The sequence below is a fragment of the Metopolophium dirhodum genome, chromosome 5, assembly GCF_019925205.1.
Source record: "Metopolophium dirhodum isolate CAU chromosome 5, ASM1992520v1, whole genome shotgun sequence".
NCBI classification, from domain to species: Eukaryota; Metazoa; Arthropoda; class Insecta; order Hemiptera; family Aphididae; genus Metopolophium; species Metopolophium dirhodum.
This window is the reverse complement of record NC_083564.1, coordinates 37,575,711-37,599,480: the sequence shown is the minus strand read 5'-3', so window position 1 is coordinate 37,599,480 and position 23,770 is coordinate 37,575,711. Positions and strand designations below refer to the sequence as shown.

The following is a 23,770-nucleotide window of genomic DNA, read 5'->3' as shown; positions in this document are numbered from 1 at the left end:
ACCTTTCAAGTGTTTTTAATACGACTGACAGGTCTTACATATGCAGTCCTATTTATATTACAAAATTTCAGACCCATCACAAGTCTTGAATTAATAATCGTATCGATACTGGCTCGCCTCGTAGATCGACCAACTCGTTGTCTTGATTTTTTAAAATTATACTCGCGTGCGTTATAGATGTAGAATTAATTGGGTAAAATACCAAATGTGTTGGAACCTCTATTATTTTATAACCTGGAGGTACATTCGGGTAAAACTCATGTATTGTATGGCACTGCTTACCGTTAACGAATGAACCCATAACCAGATTTGAGTCGATATATATACAGTTTGTTTTAGACGTTTTAGTAATATTGACCAACGCATCTGATACGTGATTGACATTGGCACCATACATACGGTTTTTAAACCCCAATAACTGTCCTATACCATCAGACATGGAAAAATCTACAGTTTCGCTACAAAACATTGAGCATTTTAATGTAATATTATCTGCTCTCAACATGAATAAAGTATCTGAATTAGGTAATACACGTATTATTGCCGCTTCGATTTCCTTCAACTCATAAGATCCAGTGGGTATTGTATAGCTTCCGCTTGTACGCTTACCAGCGATATTATTTGTGATTCCTATTTTGCTGCATTTGTCGTTTACATTAGGTATAGAATTATTTGTTTGAAAACCCAGCAGACAGATTTTAGCATTTTTACTGACTTCTATAGGTGGAAAAAAGTCGCATGACAATTCACTCGAGTTGCCGGTTAACGTTATAGTGTACATGATAAAAATTGTAAGCACAAGTGACCACAGTTTGTTGTATTATATGTTTGATGTCTATCGTAATTATATTCGATACTGCACCCGTTGAAATATTTCTGTGATTCTAATGGAGGGGGTAAGTTTCCGTAGCTGTCAAAATATTTAACTTGTTTTCCGATTTTCTTATACGCTACCCAATGAGTACCTGTACCGATTTCAGTGTCTAAATTAACTACAGCCGACTCTTGATTTTTTAAACGTTGTGGCAACTTGTCTCTAGAAAATACGCCAATGAAATGAGGTATTTTCAACATGACAGCGTATTTTATAACCTCATAATCGAACAACGCTCTATCGGGTAACGTAATAATTAGTTTTTTGACCTAGACTTCTTCTTCTTAACTGATCCGCCCTTGTATGGTGCTAGGTATAAACCTTTACCTTTTACGATTTTATAAGAACTACCCTTGTGAGGTGCTAGATGTAAGCCTTTGCCTAAATGAATAGGAGTGTTTTTACTAGAATTTAATTCTTTCACGACTTTTACTATATTACCGACACCTCCGGTAAGTGCACCTAATGCAGATAAACCAGCAAAAATAGGTATTAATGGTAAAACACCGCCCTTTTTCGGTATCGGTATAATCCTTGGAGTTTTAGTCTTCTTGTTTTTAGATTTTTTAGATTTTTTCGCAGCTGACAGACATGTTTTTACTAATTTAGTTATATTTTTTTCGTTAATTTTATTTTTGATCGAATTTTTAGCAGCCAAAACCATTTGTTTAAATCCGCAACCAGCTCCAATCTTACGTTTGACCTTCATGGCTGTAGTGACCAGCCAAGACGCAGCTTTTTTCTTGATACCTGTGTTTTTAGATTTAAACACTTCCCAAGCTTGATTTTCTAATACTTCGTCCGCTCTGTGTCAATCGGTTAGTGAATTACTTTCTTCGTATGCGATATCGTGGGCTTTGGCCAACTCGTCAAGACGGTTTATTCCGCGTTCTCCACGCGCTAGTCTTTCTTTTAATTTGGTTCCAGGACCGGCAAATCTATAACAAATATATATATATATAAAATGTAGACAGGTTTTAATAATAACAATAATATTATGTAGTGACTTACCTATAGCCTGGTAAATGCAATTCCACGGGTAAATGATTTATAACAGAGTTAATAAGACCGGATCCTTTATTGTTGTTTCGCTTACGAACGCGAGACATCGTGTGACGTTATCGCTAACATTGCATCTATATTTATAGTGAAAAATTAAAAAAAATGCGTGTTATTGAACAAGAGAAAAAACTTCGGATTTATAACATTGATACCCCCGAGACAATTCAGCTGAGACACGGTGAACTTTTCCCAAATACGATAAATTCGTTGGTACTTGGGAGCTCTGGTTGTGGTAAAACCAATCTGATGTATTTTCTACTCGTCGATGAAAACGGTTTGCGATTTGAAAACGTTTACATATACTCCAAGACGCTGGAACAACCGAAATATAAATTACTGAAACGTATTATTGACGGTATTGATGGTATCAACATTTTTACCTTTTTCGAGAATGATAAAGTAATTCCACCCGAGAAAGTTTTACCGAACTCAATTTTTATCTTGGATGATGTTATCGGAGAACAACAAAATGTAATAAGAGATTATTTTTCTCGAGGTCGCCACAATAAAATTGATATATTTTATCTGGCTCAGAGTTATTCAGAAGTACCTAAACAGCTGATACGTGATAATGCAAATTTAATAGTATTGTTCAAACAAGATGAAACTAATTTCAACATGTATATCAAGAGCACTGTTCAGGGGACATGACATATGTACAATTTAAAAATTTTTGTATGACATGTTGGAACCGCGAGATGTTTACATTTGTTGTTATTTGTAAAGATTGTGGGCGTGATAACGGACGTTATCGTTTTGGGTTTGATACTTATGTGCTTATATAAGGCGATACAATTAATAAATATTATCATTTGAAACGTAGTCATGACGGATGCAACTACTGTTCTAGATGAGCTTGTCAAAGCTAAGGAAAGTATTAAACGTAAATATATCGCATTAAAAACAGGCTCGGATAATGTTCAACAACTAATGACACAGACATTAAAACCAATAATCGATCCATTAACTAAAATATCGAATAAACCTCGATTAAACAAAGAAAATATTAACGTCAGCTCGAAAAACTCATTTGCAGACGACTATCAACAGGAAATTGAAAATTGGCTACAGTCTACAGACTTGGATAAAATATACGGTCCGAAAAAACTTCCAAATGGCCATATTATATTGGGCGATAAAGAAGTAAAATTCATCGAAAACACTATACTTATTGACGACGGTACTGTTTATAACTTAACCTCAGGTCTTATTCAGTTATTATTTTTGAAAAATCCGCTTGTTTATACCGATAACGATTTAGATGTGTATAAATCTATATTGGCACAGACATCAGCACATATAGCTATTGGAAGAAAAATAATAAGAAAGGGTGGCTTTAAATATACATCAATCATCAATAAATTATTTCCCTCGGGCAGTGGACTGTCTATGAAATTGCAGAAAAATAACTTAGTGTATTGGGACAATCCAAACGAGTTGGTCGATCGATTACGTCTACTTCTAGCGTCAAAGGCCGCTGGTAATACAGGCGTTTCAAACGAAATAATATCGATTTTCGAGGAATTACGTGAGGCCAGTCTAATAAAGCGAGTTTCAGATGTCTAAACGGGAAATCGCTAACGAACTTCATAAACCAGCAAGGGAAAATTTCACTAGGCGTCGAGTTAACGTCTATGGAAAAAATGATTTATGGCAAGCTGACTTGGTTGAAATGATACCATATTCAAAAGTAAATGGTGGTTACAAATACATCCTGGTTGTAATTGACTGTTTTACGAAATTTTCTTGGGTGAAACCGTTAAAGTCTAAGACAGGTAAAGAAGTTACTAGCGCGATGGCTACAATATTAGTTGAACCTTCACCAAAACTTTTACAAGTCGATAACGGAAAAGAATTTTACAACACCACTTTTGACGCTTTGATGAGCAAGTATGGCATACACAAATATTCAACTTTCAGTATTCTAAAGGCTAGCATCGCGGAAAGGCTTAATCGTACATTGAAAGGGAAAATGTATAAGGAGTTTACTGCACGTGGCTCTCGCGAATGGGTTTCAATTCTACCAAAGTTGCTCGACGAATACAATAATTCACCACACAGGACTATAGGAATGATACCAATACAAGCAGATTCCGACCCCGCCTCAGTGGTAATAAAACAGCGTAAAATTAATAATGAAAAAATTAAATTCAAAGTCGGTGATAAAGTTCGTATAAGTATACAGAAAGGCGTATTTACAAAAGGTTATTTACCAAACTGGTCTACGGAAATATTCGAGATTATCAAAATAAATAAAACATTGCCCGCTACTTATCAGTTGCAAGATTATATGAGTAAGCCTATTGCCGGTTGTTTTTATTCTTCGGAAATAAGCAAGACCGATTTCCCAAACGAATATTTAATCGAGAAAATTATTCGCTAAAAGGGCGATCAAATGTACGTCAAGTGGCTAGGATTCGATAATATACATAATAGTTGGATAAATACACGTGATGTTAAAAAATAGTGTCAGTCGTTTTATAACTATGAACGTGTTTGGTAGTTCTCAGGTGAGTGACACTAGGAGAATTATTTCAGATATTCAGTCAAGTAACAAAACGATACTAAATGATACGAAACTCCAACAGAAAGAAATTGATACTTTGAAAATTAATATTGTTAATCTACATGATAAGATACAATTGTTGGAAAATAATATACAAACAAGTAATAAGTCTTTATTAAATTGCGAAAATCGTATGTCGGAGCTATTTAATAACTGTGCTGAAACTAGTACAGCAATCGCTATCCAGGGACTTGACGTGGCTCAATTAAAAGCTGAAGTAAATCGTATAACTGGAATATTTGATGAAAATTCATTACCGAATCATGGAACATATATTTCAGATTTAAACTCACGTTTTATCATTGAAGGCAAAAATATTAAGAAAACTTAATTTTATTTAATATACTTACTAATTAGTTGGTTAAATATATGAGAAATTGAAGTATAATTTCAGTCGACCTGTATACCCCATTGTGTGTGGTAGTCCTCTGTCAGTGATATAAATATTTACAATAATTTAATAAAACCTGTAATTATGTCGTCGGCTATCGTAGACATGCATTGCATTCTTGGAACAAAAAATAAATATTTTATTAAAGTAATGTCTATAGTCGACACAGCAACGTGGGCAACTCAACACTGGATTTTTAAAAATTCAAAAACTATGCAAGACAACAAGAGTCAAAAAACTAACAAGTGGCTGGAACATAACTATCATAAACTAACTATAGAATATGGTGATGTTGAGTATGAAGAATTAAGTAGAATATTGAACTCATTAAAATTCACCTGCATTTATGTCAAAGGCGAACAGAAAAAACAGATGCTCGCAGAATTTATAACAATGTACATTCTATAAAGTATTTGCTATAAGGAAATGGTTTATAAATAATTCTTAAAGATTTTTGTATACATTTTATTTAATAAACATAATAATATTTTAACATTGTTTTTTTTATTTATTTATACATTTATAAGATTTTTAATTAAATATATTGGCTTCCATCTACCTGAAACAGAAAAAACATGGTTATAGCTTAAACAATTATACAGGAAAAAAAATATTACAAGAAAACATTGTAAACTATCTAATATATCTAACAAAAGCATACTGATACGGTATAGAATATTTACAAATTATACAAAATAAAAATTATACATTTACATGGATATTTACAAAGTATACATTATAAAGGTGGTAAAATAAAAAAAATATTACAAGAAAAAACATTTTAAACTAACTTATATATCTAACAAAAGCATACTGATATGGTATATTTACATAGTATTTACAAATTATACAATATAAAAATAAAAATTATACATTTACATACAAAGTATACATTATAAAGGTGTTAATACTACAAATTTATACACTAATCTAATATTTTACAAAAATATTTACAAATTACACAATAATCTATTATCAAGTATTTACATTATATAACAATTAATAGGATAATATTTACAAGTTATTTACAATAAAACTATATAACAAAAAAATAAGTAAAGTTTCTGAAATAAAACTATTTAGTTGTGTAACAAAGAAGCTCCCTCATAAACTCTTTATCCAGTTTACTCCATCGTCGCCCTCTGTCATCTACCTCATAGTCGAGTTCAGGCCATTCATCCTCGGGTTCATCTTCCCTATAAAATATAAAAGTAAAATCATTACAATAATTTAAAAATATATAAATGTATTAACTCACTCTATACTATAATGTCCATGTGCTAATGTATGTATTTTATCCTCTAGCACCACCCTCTTGTCATCATAGCTGTTATACGTTAATGTTAATTTCTTTGTTTTTATGGTCATCAGTTGGTGGTTGAATGATCTTATTGACACATTCTCTGTATATAATTCCAATCCATCTTCTTCAAACAATCACTTCCTATGATCTTCAAGAGTCATGTGGTTTTTAACCACATGACCTCTTATCCCCTTCGCTTTGATTTTTTCATCACCAACTCTTTCCTCCGGTCCGGCATACACATTGAAAGCATATGACTTAGCTCTCAATCCACAGAATTCAGTAATTATATCACCATAAAATTCATCAGAAAAGTACCCTGGGGACTTCTTTCTTTCTATCACATAGCACGGATGGTCACTGGGTAGGTTGCCAGTATCCATCCGGTCCAACAAGCTACTGTTAGCCGCCAAGTCTTTGTAGAAGTCATCCGTTTGAATGTGATACACTAGTGAATCTAGAAAAAGAATGATATTAAATTAATATATTATATACATGAGATTATTTTAATTATATTTACCTGTGTCAGTATACATAAGAATTAATCTAGGGCCATAGTGTTTCTTCATTACATTGTAATCATAGTCATACATCATTGTTTTTGATATGTCTAGTACTGCAAATCCTGAAAAATAATAAAATGTGTTAATAGATGTATGATAAAAGTGGTAAAAAGTATATTTACCAATATATATAGGTTTATCGAATCTAATAATTTTATTCTCCAAAGCGACAGCGTTTAGGTTTTCATTATAATTGGTACAGTGTTTGAATGTACACTTGTTAATCAGTTTCTGCAACCTCCTCTCCACGACACCAACTCCATCTTCATCTCTTTCCTCTTCGATTGCATTGTTTTACCTGTAAAAATAAAATATTAATAAAAATATAATAAATAGTATAAAGTAACATACCAAATACAGCATTGTTCATCAGCTTAAAAAAGTCTTTCTCAAAATCGTTCTTAGCCTTCTTCCTCATCTCTGTGTTTAACTTAATATATTTAGCCAACCAATCCGACTGACTAAACTGAATAACTCTGTGTACCTATAAAAAATAAGAGAAATGTTAAAAATCTGCTTAAAATCTTATAAAATATAAATATTTACTTTTTCAACTATCAAACCATTCTTAATGGCCTGCTGTAGGTTCCTATAATGTATGATGTAATTCTCCTTTTTCTCAAATGTCGTCATCAACTTCCTCACCTTCGACCCGCGTGGTATACCGCTGTTCGGCAAGAATGGTAGATCGTTGTGCTTATCATGTAATTTTTGTGGGTATGTTACATCCACCTCATACACTCGCCGTATGGGTGATGTGTCGTTCAAATCATCAAGTCCGTTTAATGTAGGTTCGACCCAGTTGAACCCACCGTACGGCATGTACTGGGACATTGCCCACCCGTAAAAGTTGTTACCTATAAAAAATATTATTAAGTAAGAAAAAAATTAATAAGTTTTGAAAAAATATACTCACAGTCCTGATATACTATCCATGATTTCTCTTTCGTCTCATCATAGTCCGGGGTCTTTGCATTATTCGCCTTCGCATATCGTTTGCTCACTTGAACCAATCCACCACGTATACCTATAAAAATAAATAAGATTAATATTATTATATATACACATTTAAAAATAATATACTAACCATTCTCGAACATCAACAACATGTCGTAATCGTCCAGCAACTGCAGCTTTTGCCCCGTGAACTTAAGCATCGCATCGAAACTAAGTCCAGGGGCGGTGAAATAATGGGCGGCGTCCAGGTTGTATGCCCTCATACATACGTCGCGGAAGTTTTCGAACACATCAGCCAACAGCAATACATCGATTTTCAAATATAAGTCTGAATACTCGCCCAACGTCGTACAGCCAAAGTGGTCCCAAACCAACTTCGCGTGCTCAAAGTCTTCCTCCTTAATCCCGGTCTCTGTCAACGTACTATAAAATTCTCTCTTCCTCGGTAACCTTGTCTCCTCCAGCCGCTCCCAACTATCCGTGTACTCGTACGGGTACACCCCCTTACGAGTCACGAGCGGCATATCTCCGGCGACAAAATGTTTGGCTGTCTCACGGAAGTTCTCATGTTCGGGTGTAACTAAATTTTCGGCCAGGGACGACAGACTCGACGCCATGAACCGGAACGTGTCGATAAACCGAACAGTGAAGGTACTACTTATATATTTCAAGAAAGATATAAATTTCTCCTCACTGTTCGGTATAACGTTGATCGCCTGTGTATCATACCCAAGTTCAGTGATTATGAAGTGCGAGTCGTAGTTTGAGAGATTATGAAAAAAGACAGGGACAAATTTAGGCTGTTGTAACTCTAAGTTACACCTAGAGCACAAGGTCTGCCTAAATTTGCCCGTTAAATGATCATGATCCCTAACCTTACCGCCCCCGGATAATATGCATTTGCATAAGTTACACGCATTACACTCTTTATGTGTTTTTTCTTCGTCCTCAGTCATGGTTATAGGTATATTCGTCTTCATCAGACCTTCAATTTTCCGGGCCACATCAACTATCGTCTCCACAAAATATCTCGCCACGTCCGTCCTGTTTTCGCCCCCGCTATGTTTTACCGGCCCCGCCGGTATCTCGTGTTGAACCAATAATTCCGCCGGTACGTCATCGCTCGCCTTCACAAAAAATGTATAACTCATCGGCTCATGATTTTGAATAATTGTTGTGTTCCCCCTTTTTTCTCCTCCACCTTCGTCAAGATCGCCTCGAAATCCGCGTAAATGACAAACGGGTGCCTAACCGTGTTTTTCCACGTCCTGAACTCAACACAATCACCCTCCTTCGGCATCTCCGGTAAAATTGGCTTGTGCGCCCCACAAATCAATTTATGTTGGTCTAGGGCCTCCTATCCGCTCAACTTGAATTTTAAATTTTGGTTGTCAAAGCTGGTGAAGCACCTTTTACAAAAAATGACACTGCCATTGTGTCTCGTTTTCTGCGCACGTATGAGCCGTGAAAAATTCGAAATGTAAACATAGTGCGAGTTATTTTCGCCGTCCGTCACCAACAACAGGTCGAAATGATCCTTTTTTTCTTCGTCGACCACACGTAACGGATACACTTCGTACGTTGGGTACTTACGGGGTGCCTGGAAATTTTTGTCGAGGCCGTATACATTTATAGAGACGTTATTATTATTTTTTTCAAATTTGGTGATGTCTGATAGTGGTGTCGGGAACGATATATACCGTTAAAATTATAATTTTTCTCATGCTTTTATAATTTTCTCCGACACAATATTTATATCTATCAGATAAATTTTCGGCCACAAGCCTCGCCAAAATCGCCCACTTGAAGCACTCCTGATCCGTGTTTTGTGGGTTGATGGTCCCCCGTTTTCTATCTATATATTCAGGTAGTTGAATATACGACGAGCCGCCCATCGGTGTATATTTATACACGGCCAACAATAGCCCATCGATCGACTCCAGTGTAAATCCACTACCCCTCCCGATGTAGTCATCTTTCTCCTGAACCAAATTCATGTACGCTCTCTCTACAATAGTTCTTATATCGCTGTCAGGGTAAATTTCTGTCACCACTGTTTTAAATGCCCGATTCTCCGACGAATTATATAGAATGTTTTTGTACGGAGGTCTTTAATAAAATGACTAGTTCAGGCATGAGGGGTCGGATAAAGTCGGAATAAATCGTTGTATTGCCGATATTTTTAGCATAGTACCAAACTATTTTTCTATTTGCGGACGACAAAATTTCTACGAACCTGGGAGCCTTAACGAGATTCAACCTAACCCTTTTAGCGTTAGAAGCCGAGGCGGTATTGGCCGTAGAAACGCGTTTACCGTTGACGGTAACGGTGTATAAGAATCTTTAAAAATAAAAAAAAACCTAATATTAATATCTAATAAAATTAATACCGTATCTATTAGAAATCTAATTAACCCGTGACTGAGAAATAAAATCTAACGACATGTATTTTAAAAATCTGTTTAACTTGTATTCGATTAATAAATCTAATTTAACGTTACGTATTTAAAAAAATAATCCACGGCGGATAAAATAAAATCAGCGGGTCTTTTAAAAATCGAATTGATTCTGATAAATTAAATAAAAACTAACCCGTATCCTCAAATTCGTCCATTGCTTTCATACACAATATATCGTGCTTTCATACACAATATATCGTCGTCGTCAGATATCGCATTCGATCCACCGGCCGGGACATCGGGGACAAATATTTGAGGCGCGATCTGTATAACATCACCTTGAGCAGTGGCACGAGGCGCTCGTGTTGGCTGAACTATGATTGGTGCATCGGGCATTGGTCTCAAATGGGTTCGAATGTTGACAATACCTTGGGAAAAATAATAACAATAAATTAATATTGAATAAAAAAAAAAAATAACAATAAATTAATATTGAATAAAAAAAATTATAACATACCATGAATATTTTTCAGATGTCTATTGACATGCGATTTATAGTTGAATGTCGACGTACATACGGTACACGGAAAACGTATACTGGTATGAGTTATTTCATGTTTAACCAAACTTTCTTTTCGTCCAAAAACCGACGGACACTGCACGCATTTAAACATATTGGTAGGTAATTACGAGAGAAAAAAAAATGTTTAAAAATTAAAACACAGAGTGATAATAATTGATTATATTTTAAATAATGTCAAACAAATAATAAATGCTGAAAAACACACGAACGGAGCAAACACATAGAACGTGTACAAGTAACTGTAACACACTGAACGCCGTTGACTTTTAAACATAGAGTAATAATAATTGATTATATTTTAAATAATGTCGAGCAAATAATAAATGCTGAAAAAAACACGAAAGGAGCAAACGCATAGAACGTGTACAAGTAACTGTGACACACTGAACGCCGTTGACAACGTAATATGTAACTACATCCAAATTTGAACTTAAAATATCAATCAAAAAACTGTTTATATATTTTTTAGTTTTTAGTTACAGAATGAACTATATATACGTGGAGCCTATTGTTTAAAATTTCAATCCTTAAAGTTATAAAAATAAATTCAACTTTTGAAATTTATATGCTTATAAACATTTTTTTTATGCATTTTTAACTCAAAATAATTGGTATATATATTTGATTTTTACGAATTTTGACAAAATTCGAACTTCAGACGCTTATAAAAAATGACTGTAGATATTTACGCTTTTTTTAAATTCTTAACTTACGAGAAACCTTGTATTACATTTTTAAGTTTTTTGACAGTGCAAACATTTTTTTATTGACATTATTTAAAAAAACTAATAATAAACAATAATTGAATATGCATAGGCATAATATGGAAATAGTTCAACATGAGTCATTAATTTTGAAAGGTTTTTATGGATAATAATCTATGAAAATTTCATGTATCTACGGTTATTTTTTATAGAGTTACTCCAAAATCCAAAATCGATTTAAACTGATTTTGCGTAAAAATTCCCGTTTTTCCTTTTTTTTCCGGTGCTTTTGGAAACTAGTTAGGTACTTGGAGTTATAAATGTTGACCTCACGAATGCACCAACTAGATTAATTTTCACACTGGAAAAGATACTGAAGTTGAAAATAGAGCATTATTTCGATCACTTATCATGTACACAGACAAGAAATATATTTTTTAAAAATCACCCACACATCATTATAAAATCATTACATTCATCGATTTGCTCAGAATCTAAAAATATATGGTCATATATAACTTTCTCTTCAAAAATTCACCAAATGGGTTATTTGATATCAAATATAAGGGAGGACAGATTATTCCTAGTTAGTACGCAGGTGGTTAGTTAGGTACCTATATTATGATACCAAAATAATGTTATTATTTTTTATTCATTTAATTTGTATATTACCTATCATATATTATTTGCATATAATACATTGTACCCATTCATAATAAAACGTAAATAAGTATACGTAGGTGGTAGGTCATATAAAATATGTAGTACCTACGTAAAATTCCAACAAAAAACGCTAATCGATCTCAAACATGTGCATTGTGCATAATTTAAACATTGTAAACTATATAAACAAAAAAAAATTCTAACAATTGTTAATACATTAATGTACAATGAAAAAATATTATATTATTTGAATTATTAATACCTACTATAACTTTGGCATCTCTGGCCTCTGGACCAAAGTTATCATGCTACTGTTTTTACTGGTCTACACGAACCAGTCGTGTGATCAGTGGTACAAGTATATTGGCTGTTCCTTTCACTTGTGTCGCATTTACCGACAATCATCGGGAACGGCACCAGTGACAAATAATTGTACAAGTATGCCGATCCGACGGCATGGCAAGTAACCACCAGTACCAAATATTGGCCAAGTACACCAGTCGTGGGAATGCGGCTTTAAGACAAGGTCGTATCGATAACAAAGGGATAATAGCCATCTATTCAATAGATATATACGATTATTTGAACGTTTTCAAAAAAACCTACACCGTACTCCAAATGTAGACATACAGTAGATATTTCTGATTTATATCAATAAGCGTTTATTTCGTGATTTTCGGCTATTTGATCGTTTTCAAAAAAACCTACACCGTACTCCAAATGTTGCTACGCAGTAGATATTTCTGATATTTAACAATAAGCGTTTATTTCGTGATTTTCGGCTATTTGAATAAATCTACACCTTCATAACAATAAATATATGCGTCATACGATATTTAATAATAATATATATTTATTTTTAATTTCACACTCAACGTTGATAGTAGGAGTTAATTACTGATAAGGAGATTTATACACCGCGCACGTTACGGATAATCATTATCACTATACTCTTTTTCAAATGAGAACGCACCGGGTCGCGCATCGTTATCAGAGGTTATTATTATAATTATTATCTACCGCATCATACTGTTGCACGCCACAGAATATTATTATTTTTATACTCAAATACGTAAACACTTACGGATTATTATTATTCATTATTTATTGATGTATTTCTTATAGTATACATATTGTTCAATGTTGTGGAAATACAACTCACTACGTATACAAGGTGGCACCACCTACGACAGCTGAAACTGTCGGGAGTGGGGAGGCCATGCGCGCGTTTCGACCGGTTTTCGTCCGCCGCCCGATGCGTTCTCATTTGAAAAAGAGTATAATGAGGAATGGTTACTGGTAAGGTTACGGTAGTTGCATCAGATGCTGATAGTAGGAGTTAATTACTGATAAGGAGATTTATACACCGCACACGTTACGGATAATCGTTATCACTAATTAACTGAGGGTGCGGAGGGTGCGGAGGGTGCGGAGGGCGAGGGGGTCTGCGGTCTGAACTCTCTATTATATACTACTTATATAGTTACATTATTTATAAACCATAAACTTTTGAGAACCTGTATAAACATTTAAAATGCGTTTGTACAATTTTGCGATTTTTATCAATAAAAAATGTATCTGGATGAATTCATTAAGATTAGTAAAACAATTATCTAAGATGAACGTTTAGATACCTTGTAACTATTTATCTAGATAAGATAAAATATGTACAAATAATTATCTAGATCAATTTATTTAAGTCCGAACACTGTCCCTGGTACATCACCAACGACTCACTTCATAAATACATTTGCATTCCAACCTTAAATAATCTTGCTACGCTCACCTATAAAATACACATAAAACTTTCAGTTCTCACTCAAATCCTATTATTACTCATCTTTCATCCAAGCAAATTCCAGATAACCCACCTAGGCGTCTTAAAAGGAACTTGTGTAGGGATTAGAGACCTTTTCTCTCCATAAAATCTTTCTCACGGGGTGCCGTCAATGGCTAACTTGCTCTTAACGTCAATAAGCCCCCATATATCTCAACATCTAATATATTATATAAGTATTAATATATTCTGTAGCCGAGTGCCCCCACCACCATGTGTTAGGAAAATTAGGTGGACCCTTTTCTTTAAAAACTCCTAAATACGCCACAGCTGTTCATTATGATTAAAGTGTTTATGTGATCCACATAGGTACCTACTAATTGAAAAAAGTAGATTAACTTTATTTAAACTTAGTTAAGTTGATATTTTTTCTATACCTATTAACTTCTGATTTAGTGTTCTCTTAACTTACCTAAGTTAACTTGAGTAATGAGTTAATTATTTTCTTTGCGGCTAGTTGCGCCCTAGGGACAAATGTAGATACTGGTCATAGGCGGAAATCCATTGAAATTTATGGGATGGGGGAGGGGGGTGTTAAATTAACTAAAAAAAAACCTTATTCAATAATAATATGATAGAAATTGAAACATAAACCTCATTGCGTCTCATATTTTATTCAGTTGAATCATAATACATTTTAACAGCCTGTAAGTAGGTACACATAAATACAACAACAAAGGACCATTAAAATAATATAATTTATTCAAACTATTGTAAATAACACAATTGTTCTATTTTTTTTTGAAAATTTGTTAATTACCTATGCAGTCATTGTCAGTAGGTATGTTTTACAATATAGGTTAGGTTAGGTTAGGTACCTATCGTTTTAAATATCAACATTTTTTTTTATAATAATGTAATATACCTCTACTAATTACTGTAATGTCGTGAGGTAATGACAAAACTTCATAATTAATTCTCGTTAAGCATGTGTTCTTTATTTTACATAATTTAATAAGAAACGTACATAGGTACTTGACAATTACTATACTCCGGACACCGAGAGAGCGCTACTCGTTAGCGCATCCAAATGACCGAGCTCCGCGTTTTCGTACCCAAATTTCTCCTACTCTGCCATATAGTTGTAACAACGACGGTGGCGGCAGCCAGGGTTGACGGCGGCCAACGAACGGGCAGATTTATACTCTGTTCAACGAGAAAACGCACGGCGCACCGACCAAAACTGGTTCCCCCACGCAACATCCTGCCATAGAAGGATAGTTTTGATAGCAGTGTAACGCGGGGGGATGCGCAGAATCTGTGCGTTCTCTCGTTGAACAGAGTATAGTGGTGTGAATGCGCGAGATCGGACGAGTTTTGGTCGCTGCCGGGTAGCGCCCTCTCAGTGGCCGGAGTATAGTATATAGAACAGAATGAATTGCATTATAATAAAAGTGAGGTTAACATCTCTAATATACAATGTAACCAACATCATAACAATTACTATACAATTAGTAAATCTATATCAATATATAATATATTTTCACATGAAACATGACATAATTCTGTGGGAGCTATTACAATATTTGGGAGGCTAAGTCGCTCCAAGCCCCCTCATTTTGCTACTGGCTGTAGATAATATTATATATGTATAATGTATATATCTCTTACCTAATGGCTATTGTTAAGTTTTTTGTGCAAAATATTGAAGTAGTTTTGACATTAATTAAGTAATAAGTATAATTATAAAATATTTTGAGAGTAGCTTTCGATAATAATATTTTGTATATTATTAGATTTATTAGATATTACAAGCACAAGTGTTACATAAATAACATATCGAATAATTTTAATAACAAGATCAAACTTTTAATTTCCAACATAAGGTAAATACATTTTAATAAATGTTATCGATATTCAGTTATAAATTAATATCATTAATAATGTCCATTTTATCAACAAAGATAGCGTTTACTACATCATAACTCCATTATTGCGACAGCATTATTTTCTGAAATATTTTACATATGTGTGAACTTGTAATACTATAATAATTTATGTTATCATTTTTAAATGTTAGAAAATTCGTGCAGGAAATTAGCTCAGAATCTATGTAGGCGCCTACGGGAACACAAACGATAAGCGCTAATAATTACCAGGTCATACTAAAAAAATGAATGGGTAAGTGAATAATTGCATCATTTATTATGCAATACACATAGGTGATATAATGACAAACGTCAAGTACCCACCACTCGAAGTCTTGCCTACATTGAATATAGGAAATTCATGTAAAATTATAATTATTTTAAAATTCTAAAATCTTACTTTTGGCAGCTCTTAGTTCTTCTTCCCACATTGATAAGCCTAATGGTATGCATCCTAAAAATTATAATTCTTTAGATATGTAGGTAGGTATTAAATAATTCAATATTTAAGAATTTGGAGACATACATTTTAGGATTTTTCAAATACATTTTAACATAGAAAAGTAGTTTTATTAATTGAAAACAAAATCATAATTATCATATAAGAAACGATAAATTTCTAATTTTTACGTATAGGTACGTTCATACGTTATAGCTGGTAACCATTATAACCACTATATAATCATATTAACAGAGAAAAAAACTTACAGTTCCGATTTAATTTACATATTGTTACACAATCATTGATGTAATTATTAAAAAAAAACGTGCAATTATTTTAGGTTGTTTAGGGATTGGAGTTTTTGAAAAAATTAAATTCTATTAAGTGCCTCTTGTAGTTTTATTTACATAAATATAATAATATACTATGGGTAAAGACATAATCGTTTGATTCAAATATTTTACCGTTATAATATAGTCTTGTTATGTATACATGATACTGATCTTCTTTGCTAAGAGCCCGACCTGATAAATATAATAATATGATTCATTTATTTACACAGAAATTAATAAATATACAACAAATTAATCGCTTATTATAACTTATAAGTATATACCTACAGTTAAAACGAGTGTCATTTAATATTTGCTTTACTAGATTATTTATGTATTATTAGAGGCTTTCGTAGACAATAATATTTATTGTATCCATACTCCGTTCAATTTAAGAAACGTAGGTATAGACAGCGGCGACCAGTTTTCTCCGTGCAGCAGTGAGGCACTCAAGCAACACCTGTTTGTCAACTCCATCGAACTATCCGTTTATAACTGCCGCGTGGCCGTGTTATTGCTACGACTCTGGCCACTGCGGACAAGTCAGCCGCTGACTACGTTTCCTAACAGAGTAGGTACCTAGGTATAATAGATCAGTGATTGTGAGTAATTCATTCCATCACAAATATATCACTGTATTAATGAAAATATGCTTTTCATTACTTAATATGACGGTACCACCTAATAACTAGAGGCCGGAATAATATTATCTCTTAAAAAGTTGAAAATATTCTTTCAATATTCTTTAAGAATCATCAAAAAATTTGCAAAAATATGTTTTTATATTAATGTATTCTCTTAAATTAAAAATATTCCTATAATTTATATGCAAAAGAATAAAGTACATAATACAAAATAATACTAATATAAATAAGTATATAGGTAATACAAAAAAAGTGAGTGCTGTCGTGGGACACCCGGTAGAAACGAAGTTTCTTTTCCAACAAATATTATAGATTACAAATACATTTTAGTGTAACCATTCAAAATAAAAGTAAATATCAATAAGTAAATGTATTTAAGTAAATGTGAAAAATAAATGAAAATGAAAATGATTATTATTACTATATAATTACTATTATATTAAGGGGGCTGGAGCGTGATTAATTTTCGGTCGAAAACATAGCTCACGACTTCAATCACTACGCCCAATATAAGGTTCCGATATCAATTTTGAAAGCAGATTTGAATTCGTCTCTAAATTATCTATGCACTGACAATTTCATTTTTCTGATTTTTATTTTTTTTACTTACAAAAAATTTACTAACAAAAAGAGTAAAAATAGATCATATTCATAATTCAAATTTAAATACATCGATATACTCGTACCTAGAATATTAAAAATGTACGACGGTTAAAGCATAGTAAATTTATAGGAAAATTCAAATCTGCTTTCAAAATTTAAATTGGAACATCCTACTGAGTAAGTTAGTAATTTTAAGGTACCTTATTAAGGTATTTGTCATTATCATATTTTTTGTATTTTCCACAAAAAAACGCATGCGTTGTCTCCGTTTAACAAATGTACAAAATGGCAAACAACTGTTTTGCGCGGGATAGAACCACTCCCTCGGTATTTATAGTGGAATTACCAAAATTCCATAAAGCATAGGGAACAATTTTATCTGTTGACTCCTACAGAAGATAGTGTTGACACCTACAAACGATGGCAAAAATAATAGGTGGTAAGTTTTTAAAAAAAGTCAAATTAATTTTTAAAACGCGGACAAGTGAATACCGCTTGTACCGCTGTTGTTGCCTCCTATCATACTTATATAAATTATCAAATTTAATAATTTCCTTCAGTTTGAATCGTTTAATTAATTAATTACCATAAATTATTAAATATTAAAAAACCAAATGACTTATGTATATAGGTAAAAATAGCAAAATTATGTTAAAAAAGAAATCAGTAGAAAAAATTATATCTTCGTATTTTCGACATTGAAAATAAAATATATATGTCTTGCAATACATTAATAAATATTAGGTATACAAAAATCAATTAAGCTACCTATATTTTATATTTTATTATATACTCAAAGATTTATTTAAATACTTTTCTTAATAGAAAATAATTTTTTTTTAAAAAACACAATAATAGCCTAAACTTAACTTAGCGGACAGTTAGGGTGGTTTGCGACGATCAAATTGATTATTATTCAAACTATTTTCGTTGTCCCTATAGTATTTCACGAATTTTGAGTTCAACTTTTATTGAGTAATGACTATGATCGTGGAGTATTCGCCATTGCAAATGGTGTAACACTTTTAAATGATAAAAAAAATAATATCATCAAATACGCACGACCCAATGTTCGAGTCAGTGGAGAGAAATTTATCATAGGTTATGAAGGAGATAAAGATCATATTGTCTTTTCAATCACTTGAAATATCACAATTATTCAGCTTCCCAGTAGGCTCATTCGGTGAATTTGTGCTACTGCATGCATAAGGAAAAACATACAATTATTATGGATAATCATTGCATTGTACATTTCTCCAAATAAAAAAATGGATGACATCATTCATATTATGAAAACGTCTTTTTATTTTAATTAACATTGTTTTATATATTATTAAAAAGTTTTGTTAATATTTTATTCTTTATTATAAACAAAAAAATATAATATTTATTATAATATATGTCAATATTGGTTGAAAATATAGTTACATAAAAATAATAATAGTTTTATTATAAAATATTAAAAGTTGATAAATATTTTACTTTTATTTAATTTTTTATTTTTAACTTAGAGTTATTTAAACACTTTTCTTCATTTAATTTTTTTATTTTATATTTATAAACATTTTTAGTAAAATATTTTTCTTATATTACATTTTTTATTATATATTCACAGTTATTTAAATATTTTACTTCTATTTATTTTTTTATTTTATACTCAGTTCTTTAAAAACTTTTTTTTATTTTATTAAAATTATAATAAAAATTAATTAAATATTTTCCTTGTATTAAATTTTTTATTAAAATATATTTAAAGTTGATAAATATTTCACTTTTATTTAATTTTTATTATAAGCTCAAGAAGTTATTTAAATACTTTTCTTAATAGAAAATAAATGAATAAAAAAAACACAATAATTGTCTAAGATTATAAAGCTATTAAGCACGAATGTTCAAATTCTCACTTTCAGGAAAATGAATTCCATCAAATTTTGAAAGTCAATGAACGTAATGTATACACTGCGTAAATACACAAAATGCACAACTTTTTTTTATGATTCTATAGTAGACATTTTGATAAGAATTATGTAATATAGAGCTAACTGAAAAGATACTTAACAAAGTTCCATGACTCTGAAAATAACGTACAACAAATTCTGAAAGTTGTCCTAAAGTGTTCAACAAATGGAGACGAATCTGTCTAGCACAAAAAACATGTCCCAACAAACAGTTGCGCTGCTGGCGTGAACTTGGCAGCGCAAAACTGGAAATTGGCCCCCCGGTGAAAATAACGTTCAACAAATTCTGAAAATTGTCCAACAGTGTCCAACCAACGGATACGAACCTGTGTAGCACAAAAAACATGTTCCAACAAACAGTTGCGCTGCTGACGTGAACTTGGCAGCGCAAAATTGGAAATTGGCCTCCAGCGAAAATAATGTCCAACAAATTTTGTAAGTTATCCAACAATGTTCAACAATCCACCAACAAAGTTGTTGGATTGATTGGATCGATGTCTGCTAATGTTGCGTTGCCAAGTTCACAAGGGTGATAACGATTCCGACAACAGACGTACATATCTGGTCACTATGATGCCCCTATACAACGTTACTTCGGTACTACCATGGCTAAATATATAGGTATGATCGCAACTTTGTGATACGCAGGTGTCATGGCCGCTACTGGCAGTGAATATTATCACTTCGATTTATTTGCTAACAAAACCATACAAATTATTAATTTCTTGGCTAAATAAATACAAAAATCACTGCCAGTTGAGATTCCTTTCCATGCTAAAACATGCAATAATTGTACGTGCGTAGCCCATAACGAAAATGCGGCTCAATGCGATCATACCCATATATTTAGCCATGGGTATTACGAATTACACACACTAATAACCATTTATTTTCAACACATTCAGAAGACCCATATAAACTGAAATATAAAATGCCTAGATTTACTCCTTAGAATAGATTACGCTCCAGCCCCCTTAATTATATTCAATTTATTATATCACTATTATCGGGCATAATATATAATTTATATTATTTACGCCACTGCAACGCAACATTTTAAAAATCTATAAAATTAATTAGTATATTCTCTAATATTTTTTATTATACAAAATATTCTTTTATCTTGAAATATTCTCAAATATGCAAAAAAAAACTTTTGCTATTAATTTACATGTTTCATGATTTGTAAAAATTTAACCTAACCTAACACCCGTCTGACTGCATAGAAAAAAATATGCAAAGTAATATAATTCCGGCCTCTACTTATAACTAACAATCGTATAATAATTGGTAATTACATACAAATATACTCTATTCAGAATAAGCTTGAACCGCTCGTTCGACCAAAACATGTTTTTTACGCGCATTCTGGTCACTGGTGGGGGCGTATGCACTATGCACGGCGGCCAGCACCGGCGTCAATCACAGAACGCATAACCATCGCAGGGGGGTCAGGCATTGTTCGGCGGCTCAGTCTGTATGTGTGACGCGGTTCAATCTTATCTTGAATAGAATATAAAAGGTACTATTTTTAGGTAGAAATAGGAAAATTGAGCTAAGTGCTAAATTGAATACTTTTTCAAAATTAAGTTATATTACTATACAAATTACATAATCAAAATATTATGATATGCTAAAATTACTTAGATATTAAATATTTTAAGTATTAAATTAGAGAAAAATAATATATGAAAGACTCACATTTTCTCATCAAATTGTAATATGTTTGGTCCACTGAAACAAAATATTATTATATTTTACATTATACAGTTATATCAATACCATACAGTGCCTTGATTTGGCGCGGTGGTTGCATTCAGTCACGAAGCGTGTTCTGAGTGCAAGCCCTGGGTGGTGTCACTATATAGTTCCCAGATGGGATATTTTAGCGACAAATCCTTGCCACACATACACGTGTTCTAATCCAACTCTCCCTACAAACAGCTAATGGTCATAGTTGCCAGGCTTTAAGAAGAAAAAATAATAATATTAATTGAAAATGTATAACACAGTATCACGTAATATACGCCAAAGGTGGGAATTAACTAGGTAGATAAAACTTAAAAAGTTATATTTTTTTAAACTTTTTAACTTAACTAGTTAGTTAATTTTCTTATCAACTTATAAACTTAACTAGTTTAATTGACAGTTGAAATAACTTAACTTTCCTTAGTTTATTTAAAAATAATCCATCAAGTTAAATTTTTTTGAAATTTTTCGTTTTTAAGGTTTTATACGTAAATATTAACAGTAAAATAAAAATAAAATTAATCCAATAAGTACCATACTAATACTGATATTTTTATTATTTTTATTGATAAAAATATTTTGTAAAAAGATATATTTTAGTTGATTAGATAGGCATAATATTATATGACTTTAAATTGTCATTTGATATAAAAAACTTAATATTTGTTAAATTATTAATTGGGATGTTTTGGTATAGTTTAAATATTTATTAATCATGTAAAAAAAAATAGGTACATACACTGCACAGTACATTGGAAGTTCAATAAAAATTGTTATTCTAATTTAGGAAATTAGAAAGAACTCAGTTACTCTTTATGTGATCCAAATTCCATACACTAACTAAAAAAGTAGATTAACTTTTTTTAAACTGAGTTAAGTTAATATTTTTTTTCCCTGTTCATTTTTATTTTATCGCGTTAAATTTATGATTTGTTAACTGTTAACTTTTAACTTATCGATCTTGTGTCTTCTTAGCTTAACTTAACTTGAGTTAATTATTTTAATTAACTTGTCCATCTTTGATATACGAATTATAAATAACATAATTCAAATTGAAAAGCAAATGAAAAAAATGTGGATAAGTGGATGTCGCTCTGCTATTCAGTAGATTATAAGTGGGTCACTGTTATGGTTGGTGTTAAATTTGAATTCAATGATATAATATTTACTAAGTATATTTGATGATATTATTATTGTGAATAAATAGTAATTTATATAATATTATAACCTATTTACGTGGAACATTGTTTTAAATTTTCAATCCTTGGCTATAAAAGTTAAACATTGTTTGTATACATTTTTAATTACAAAATAATTATTAAATTTGAAATTTGATAAATTTTGTCAAAATTTGAACTTTAAATGCTTATAAAAAAAAATATATCAGGAGCCTTGAATTAAATTTTCATGTTTTTTGACCCAACAAATAAAATCATATTGACATTTATAGAAAAAAAAAATTAAAAAAATTAGAAAAAACGACTGAATATCCAATGTAAAAATATGAACTTCAAACGCACATAAAAATTTAATTAGACTTTCTTGTAGACATTTTTTTTTTATCAAATGTAGGAAAACTTATGAGGAATCTTGTATTACATTTAAAATTTTAGATTCAAAACGAAAAATTTTTATGAATTTCTAACTTAAAATAATTTGCAAATTTTTAGATTTTAACGTGTTTTGTCAAAATTTGAACTTTAAATGCTTTAAAAAAACTGTGACTTTAGATTTTTAATATTTTGTCATTGTAAAATATATTAAGAGCCTTGTATTAAATTTTCAAGCATTTTTAGCCAATAAATAATAGAAATAATAAAAAAATATTTAGGAAATTAAATCGTGTAAAAAAATGCTAATATAAACAACTATTGAAAATCTTATGTATCTATGTATCTATTTGTTTTAGAGTTACACCAAAAACCAAAATCGATTAACCGTAAAAATTCCCTGTTTTCCTTAATTTTTTTTTGTTTTTCTCGGTGCTTTTGAATACTAATGGGAATATGGGATTTTGACCAAATAGATTGCACCAAATATATTCACTTTCTCATCGAACAAGATACTGAAGTTGAAAATGAAAGAATTTTTTTTTTTTTATTACGGTTAAGGCTCTGACTACTAGGTCATTAGCCTGTGGTACTGTAGGGGAGGGTACTGTAGAATTGTTTACACGTGTGTGTTTGTTTTGGCAGAATTTTTAATTTGGGCACCCGTAGGTATCTGCCATGCCCGGGTGGGAGATGGCGGCACTTGTTCTCCGGACACCGTG

At 31.8% G+C, this 23,770-nt stretch overlaps 1 protein-coding gene and 2 pseudogenes across 1 annotated transcript; all 3 read right to left on the bottom strand.

Annotated features, from left to right (window-relative positions):
* Positions 1-6,147: 6,147 nt before the first annotated feature.
* On the bottom strand, positions 6,148-6,906 carry LOC132945456 (uncharacterized; annotated as a pseudogene).
* LOC132945457 (uncharacterized) lies at positions 6,739-8,096 on the bottom strand. Its single transcript, XM_061015203.1, has 4 exons — positions 7,676-8,096; positions 7,306-7,616; positions 7,111-7,243; positions 6,739-7,057 (listed from the first exon to the last, which is right to left on the bottom strand). Exons 2-4 carry the CDS (start codon positions 7,591-7,593, stop codon positions 6,984-6,986), a joined length of 495 nt encoding a protein of 164 aa, XP_060871186.1. The 5' UTR covers positions 7,594-7,616; positions 7,676-8,096; the 3' UTR covers positions 6,739-6,983.
* Positions 8,097-9,449: 1,353 nt separating this feature from the next.
* Positions 9,450-11,077, bottom strand: LOC132945532 (uncharacterized; annotated as a pseudogene).
* Between the last annotated feature and the right edge of the window lie 12,693 nt (positions 11,078-23,770).